The sequence below is a fragment of the Zeus faber genome, assembly GCF_960531495.2.
Source record: "Zeus faber genome assembly, chromosome: 13".
Classification (NCBI taxonomy): Eukaryota; Metazoa; Chordata; class Actinopteri; order Zeiformes; family Zeidae; genus Zeus; species Zeus faber.
In genome coordinates this window covers 15,947,273-15,955,033 of record NC_137198.1, presented here as the reverse complement: position 1 = coordinate 15,955,033, position 7,761 = coordinate 15,947,273, and the positions used below count along the sequence as shown (strand labels likewise).

Sequence of the window (7,761 nt, the reverse complement as noted above, 5' to 3'; positions counted from 1 at the left end):
CACTGCTTTGGAGAGGTATATTCAAGGACATTTAGATCAATAGAGTTCACATTTAGGTAATGGTTTTAGTTATTTTTTCTTTTTTTTCCCAGGAGGAGAACAAGAGAAAATGGCCACTGAGTTCACCAGACTTAAAACTGTACACTCAGTCTTCCCATAATAAATATATACATATCCTGGTGTCCAGTGTCCAAGTCCAGGCAAAAAAACCCCAAAGAAAACGCAACTAGGTGAGTCTGTTAGTTGGTGTTCACACTTCTGTTTCCTTCAGAACAAAGGTTTGAAACTCAGCGTTAAGATTCTGAGGAAAATAAATCTCATTATCTTGTTAATCAAGAAGTGGCATCTACTTAGTCTGAAGATATCGAGGGGGGCAGAAAGGTCCTTCTTCATATACAGCATGACCACAGACCATTAACAAAAAACAAAACAAAAAAAAAAAAAAAAAATACCAACAAAAAAAGAAAATTTATTTACTGTACATATTATTTCTTATATATTTTAAATTAATCTGCATCATTTTTATATTTATACTAGTAACCAAGTTTTGCATTTGTTCCTTTTTTTTCATCAGTCTTCCTGGGTTCCGAGAGGAAACAGCAGAGAGGTTAGTCTCGCGTGTGCCTCCGTGCACAGTCAGTGTGTATGTGTATGTATGTATGAGTTTGTGTGTGTGTGTCTGTGTGTTTGTGTGTGTGTATGTGTATGTGTATGTGTATGTGTATGTGTATGTGTATGTGTGTGTGTGTGTGTGTGTGTGTGTGTGTGTGTGTGTGTGTGTGTGTGTGTGTGTGTGTGAGGGGGGTGTCCCTCTCTCCTGAGGACCCTCTCAGTTCTTGGTTCCAGTTACTCTCCGAGCCCCCAGACCGGCGGCGCCTGGTGATCAGACCTTGGCCTCCAGCATCTCCAGGAACAGTTTGTGCATGGGCACCTTCCCCTGCACCTTGATGCTGTAGAAGTGCTGCACGGCCTTGGTGGCTGTCTGCCGCAGCAGGGGCAGCGTCATCAGCAGCTTGCCCGCCCGCCGCGGGTCCTCCTGGTGCTGGCTGCCCTCGTAGTCCTGCAGGGCCTCGTGGAGAGCGTCCTGGAGCTTCTGGACGGCCTCCATGTCCTCTATGTGCATGGAGTCTGGAAAACACACGGAGGAGCCACAAAACATCAGAGAGAGCCTCTGGGAAAATGGCCAGAATGGTGGAGGATACGTTGTCTTTCTATATTTTCTATTTGAAGAACGGGCGATTCATTTGATGCGGAACCAGGACTGTAGGAGACATCGCTGCTATAACAACGGTGATGGGAAATTGATTTTATTGCTTAAAAAAAGGAAAAGAGAAAAAAAATTAAATCTCAAGATTGATCTTTACTGCACTGTCAGTGGAGTCACGTGGGGGAAACATTATCAGTATAACTCACACCGCGACAAGATAAAGAATAGATCATAAAGCCGGAGTAAAACAAAAACTAATATCTTTTTCCTGCCTGGTCCACTTGGTGGGATTTTCCTATGGCCTTTGACCAATGAGACTAAAAATCAATGTTATCCTGCAGCAACAACGGAATGAATAGTAGCCAATCTTTACTGAATAAGTGCACATTCACCAGCGCTCTGTTCCTGCTCCCAGATGAATTGTTTTCTTAAGAATGAATAACTTTCATTTGACAATCGGAAGAAAGGCATAAACTATTTAGTGAAAAAAAGACGCTTCCTTCCTGTTTCCTGCTCGCCCACTTGTTCTGTGGAGCTTTTGACTATCCAGGTGTCGAGAAAATAAATACATTTTGGATTGTGTTGCACAGGGGTGTGCCTTCAATAAAAAAAGAAAAAAAGGTTTTTAGAGATGTTTTTATATTATATATGAAAAAAGTAAATATAATAGTAAATTAAAAAAAAATATTTATACAAATATAATACAATACGACAAATAAATAGATAAATAAACAAACAATCAATCAGCGTTTCAAAGATGTACCGTGTCGCCTGTTTGAATGTGACGGCACGACAACTGAAAATGTGGAACACGTGGAAAATATTATGGCAAAATTCCGCCTCCCTTAAGTACTGCAGTATCCCACCAAATAAAATTGCACTTCGGAGGCCTGGCATTACAAGTCCCCCCGCGAGACATTTTAACAATCGTACCCGCACTCTTTACTGTGCAGTGTGTTACAGTCTTCCTCCCTCATTTCCCCCCACCCCCGTTCCGTCTGTCCTTAGCGCTCCGCCTCTCACAGGGACGGTGCGGGGGTCATGGCTCTCTCACCGGTTAACCAGTGTTTGGCACTCCAGAGGCGGCGTGTCATTGGCCGCCTGACTCGTCTCACCTTGGCGCGGCATATTTTACCGCGCGGGACAATAAAAGGCAAAACAGATTTCAGTCTTCGGCCCAAATTCATTGACTGGAACAACTGTATTCCCAAGACCTTGAGACATTTCTCACCCTGACGGTTTTTCAAATCCGCAGCGGTGAAATGAAGTAGGTCATTTTGGAAAGTGAATGGGGAAGGGGGCGAGGAAGAGGGGGGGGGGGCGGGAGAACAAAAGAGAGAACGAGCCGTTGTCAGGAGGGTGTTGTGCGACATATTTTATGTTTTATCTCTCGCCGGTTTGGACTTGGAACTGGCTTGAAACGACTGCTCCTTCATATCACATCTCACAAAGCCCACATTTCATCCATCAACTGGACAATTTGTTTTGTACGCAAGTATGCTCATTTCGTTCTGATGAAGGGAATTAGACTGAATTTGAGTTTTTACGTACTTCCAGGTAGGATCGAGCAATATCGACTAAATCAAGTACCACAACGATTTTGGACGCATACCTCAATGTGGATAATTTTGTGATATTTTGGGAATGACTATTGGTGATTTCACAAGATATTCAATATCAAATTCAGAAAATGCATTTACTTTAAATTAAATTAAATGTGATAAAATTAAATTACTGGATTGCAGCCTTAAAAACAACATTTAACTTTATTAGGATATTACGATAACCAAGATTCCAGATGATATCTAGTCTCAATATATGTACAGTTGTGTAAATGCGCGCGCACACACACACACACACACACACACACACACACACACACACACACACACACACACACACACACACACACACACACACACACACACACACACACACACACACACACACACACAGATATTTAAAGTGATTAATCTTGATTTTGACCCAGTAAGAATTATAATGATGTAATGTGTTGGGAGACAAGGAGAAGGTGAAAGAAAAAAACAAAACAAAACAAACAAAAAAAAAAAATCCTCAGCAGAAGAGAAGGCGAGGGCAGGGAAGAAGGTAAACACAGCACTCGCCGCCTCTGGAGGTGGGGGGCGAGCTTAAAAAAACAACTTTGAAGAAACAATTTCCTCGCAATCCATCAGAGAGCCCACGTCGATCCGATTGATAAACTGCTAATTACAAAATCAATCGCTATGAATTTTCACAGCTGTCAGACAGAGGGGCTCCCGGGAGAGCCATCTCGCCGAGACCTTGTTCTAACGTTCCGGACACCCACCTCCCACCCCCACCCCCCACATCCACCACACTTCCCCCCTTGGTCTGCCCATTCTCATCTCCCTCCCCCCTCCTTCCTCCCTCTCTCACACACCCCACCGAAGCTGTTGTCTCAAAGAAAAGCTCCACCATCAGCATTTTCATTTTTCAGCCCCGGACAAAAAAGAAAAAGGAAAAAGAGAGAGAGAGAGAGAGAGAGAGAGAGAGAGAGAGAGAGAGAGAGAGAGAGAAAAGCGAGAGCGAAAAAAGAAAATAGAGCGTGGCCCGGTGACCCCGACGAGCATTGATCAGAGGGGGACAGGGCCGCGGCTTCTCAAAAGCTGCCTGTCGATAGCGGCGCGCACGTCTTCGCATTGGAACAAACGAGCCCCATCATTCCCTGATACTCATTCCATTTGACTTAGCACATTTTATTGACAGCCCCTGTGCTCCTAATGAAATGCTAAATTTATCTCGCGCGGCTGCTGTACCCCGCAGCGACTGTTATGGAGATAGAGAGAGAGAGAATAGGGGCGGCCGAGGGACAGCACAACATGGGACGCATTCAGTCAAAAAAATATATAAAGAAAATGCCCTTATCTGCTCTCAATCTCTGCATCTAACATTCAACACTAAAGGTGAGGTCACTTGAAAACTTCCCATATTGAAATCGGTGAGGCTTGGGAATATATATAGATATATATAGATATATCTATAAGCTGTATATCCATATATATCACAGTAGTGGAAGTAAGAGGTACTGTGTACAAATAAAGCGTGCTATTTTGAAAGGTAAAATGAGCAAACAAAACCATTTTTGACCATTGCACTAGTTTTAATATTTCAAATTTTCCCGCTCTTTTTTCTTTGCATTATTCATGATCACAGTCATTTCTCATCAGCATTTAGAAATGTTCAATCACTTGCGAAAAGGTTCAATTAAAATATATTGTTACACGAAGATTAAAAAAAAAAATTTCATATAAAAAGTAATGAAAATGTGGAATTGAGGAGCAAAAAATGTCGTTAAAAATGATCAATTATATAAGATTGTAAACGTTTGTCTAAGTTGCAATTTGATAACAAACTCTGACCTTTTTTTTGTTTAGAAATTAGAAATGTGAATATAATGAATATCCACATTTCACACAGTAACACGGTTTTATATGATATATGCTGTGGAAATGATCAACATCACTTTGGAAATAAGAGAAGAAAGAGGCATGTTCACTGAAGAGGTAAATTCAAATTGTCACAGTTTTAGTTTAATTGTATTTCTTTTGGTTGCGCAATCATCAGGGCTGGGTATTGTTTAAAAAATGATGATACCGGTACCAATACTAGTACCCTTAAAATGATACCTATACCAATAGAGTTCTTCGTTCAATAATTTTATCTTCTACTACTATACTCATCATGTGAATGGAAGCATTCAGTTGCATAAAATTCCACCACTCCTCCCCATCCAAATAATTGGAGCGGGCAAGACTGGCCTGTAAACTAACGGTGGCACATTGGTTGAGGCACTTCCTGTGACGCGCTGCCGTAAATTTATCATTTTCCCGGGAGTTTGTTCCCGGTGGCATTCCGAATGCATAGTCATATGGAGGCTTAGAGGGAACCGATCTAAACGCAGGCGGTGTCATTATTCTATAGCCATTACACTGTGCAATCAACATTAAGTTCATAATGATAAGCAAAAGGAAAAAGTTGTTTATTGCTCGTTAAAAACAACTAAATTGGTGCGCACACACACACACACACACACACACACACACACACACACACACACACACACACACACACACACACACACACACACACACACACACACACACACACACACACACACACACACACACACACACACATATAAACAGTATATACAGTATATATACATACATATACACACAAATGTATTTATTTTTTGTATTTATTAATTTGTATTATTTCTACAGTATATATATTAATTTTATTATTCTGCACATTTGAATTACCTTATGCACTTTCCAACTGTGTCAGTAAAAAAGTCTGTGAAAGGACTGAAATTAGTGTCTTGTGACAGGAGCTGTGAGCTCCACCACGCACCTGAGTTGGCGAGTGCGATGGCCTTGAGGGTGACAAACTCCTCCTTCTCCACCTTGAGCTTCTTGTACTTGCGGACCAGCTGCAGGATGGAGACATAGAGGTCGAGCAGGCCCGTCAGCCGCGAGTGCTCCTCGTCCATGATGTAGTCCTCGGCATAGACCAGCTCGTCCTCGTAGGGCAGCGAGCGGAACACGATGCTGAGGATCAGGATCTCCATCCAGGCGCTCTGCAGGAGGCTCATCTGGTCGCCCAGGGAGAGGGTGGAGAAGCCTGGAGGCCAGAGGGCAGAGGGGGACAACTCCATCAGAACAACGTCTCTTTCTATAAAAAATGATCAGACTTCATCTCGGAGGTTGTGTAAACTAACATCGGATGCTTTCCGGTGTCCCCCGGGGGTCGATCGTCAAAAACCAAACGTGATTTGTTTGAGCCTCGACCCCGGCAGCCCGGAGGACACGCGGTAGCACATGTTGCCGTGTTTAATTTTAAATGCACGGTGGAAGGTCCTCTTTGAGGCGGTGTTTAGTGTGCCCGAGGGGGGCTTTACTGTAAAGCGAGGACAGTAAATCGGTGCAAAGGTCCGGAAGACACAAAGCCTCACGGTCGCCCCCTTGTTTTCTGTCACTCCGCTCCTGGCGTGAGGAGGATTAGCACCAAGACGCATCCTCGTTGCAGAGGTTGAGGACGTGACACGCACCGGGTGCAGCGCCAGGCGGGAAGACAGGAAGGTGACAAGGGGACGCGCACACATGCAGGCACGCACACACACAGACACATATACACCTGATAACAAACCCTGGAGCTTCTATGCACAAACAGGGGAACACACATTCATGAGTCTGTATGTGATGCACACACTCGTACACACACACACACACACACACACACACACACACACACACACACACACACACACACACACACACACACACACACACACACACACACACACACACACACACACACACACACACACACACACACGCGTGCGCGCGCTCATACAGAGACACCAGTGGACATTAAAAACAGAGCAAAACACAACGCATATATCACCAGGGGGCTGGGGGAGGGGCGGGGTCACGGTTCAACTCCGGCCCAGAGGACGTGCTTAAACTCTGCCGCTGAATATAAAACAACAGCTGGTGAAGGCTGGAAATGGCCAGGTCGAATCGAACCCTTGTCACATCCCCTTCAAACACCTCACCGTGTGCTCAGAATAGAACTTTAAACAAAACAAAGCGCCAGATTTCCGAGAGGACGAGCTGAGAGAGATTCAAACTAATTAAAGGGGGCAGAAGCGACGAGAGAGAGCGATAGTCATCTCATCCCTCTTTCCCTCTCATACTTACCCTCAGCTGTCAATAACCCATACACCCCCCCGCCCGCCACTAGCCCGTTTCGACAGCATATTAGTGCCTTCAAGGAGGAAGCTGATTAAAATGATTGCTTTTACAAGTTTGCCGCCGCCACGGTGTGATAAAAAGGCGATAGGTTACGGTATTGACCAGGGCGCTGGCCGCAACCTCCCAGACCGAGCATCCTCTTAAATACAAGCGCCCCAATGGGGAGTGTGGTCGCCGGGCTGACGTGCAACCCACCTCCCCACGCACATACACCATGTATACACACACACACACACACACACACACACACACACACACACACACACACACACACACACACACACACACACACACACACACACACACACACACACACACACACACACACACACACACACACACACACACACACACACACAAGAGATTAGAAAATGAGAATGAGAAAAATAAAAGGGGTTGAGGGAGAGTGGAGCGAGGGAACGTGGAAAAGAAGCAAGGCATACAGAGAGAGAGAGAGAAAGAGAGAGAGAGAGCGAGAGAGAGAGAGAGAGGGAGAAAGAGAGAGAGAGCGAGAGAGACAGGAAAAAGAAGACGGAGGAAATGTGAAATTGGGGGGAGGGGAGGGGGGGAGTCTTCAATTTCTCTTATCGTGGTGATGACCACAGGAGGGGCAGAGCTGCAGGATAGCATTAATTAACAGATTGCGATCAGAATGCGAGGGCCTTCACATTGTGAAGGGGAATCAATAGTTGGTAGAATGAAGTGCTCTGATCAAACACCGAAAAGGCGCCGGCCGGACAGGCGGCCCCGTACTTT

General features: G+C 44.6%; 1 protein-coding gene across 2 annotated transcripts in view; it reads right to left on the bottom strand.

The window, feature by feature from the left end:
* Nucleotides 1-449: 449 nt before the first annotated feature.
* esrrb (estrogen-related receptor beta) overlaps nt 450-7,761 on the bottom strand; it is a 44,652-nt gene continuing 37,340 nt past the window's right edge. For both annotated transcript variants that reach the window (XM_080012403.1, XM_080012404.1), the window contains 2 exons: nt 5,603-5,872; nt 450-1,128 (listed from right to left, as the gene is read on the bottom strand). In XM_080012403.1, the coding sequence (XP_079868529.1) occupies nt 884-1,128; nt 5,603-5,872 (515 nt within the window). In that variant the 3' untranslated portion in view covers nt 450-883. The remainder of the gene's footprint in view (nt 1,129-5,602; nt 5,873-7,761) is intronic.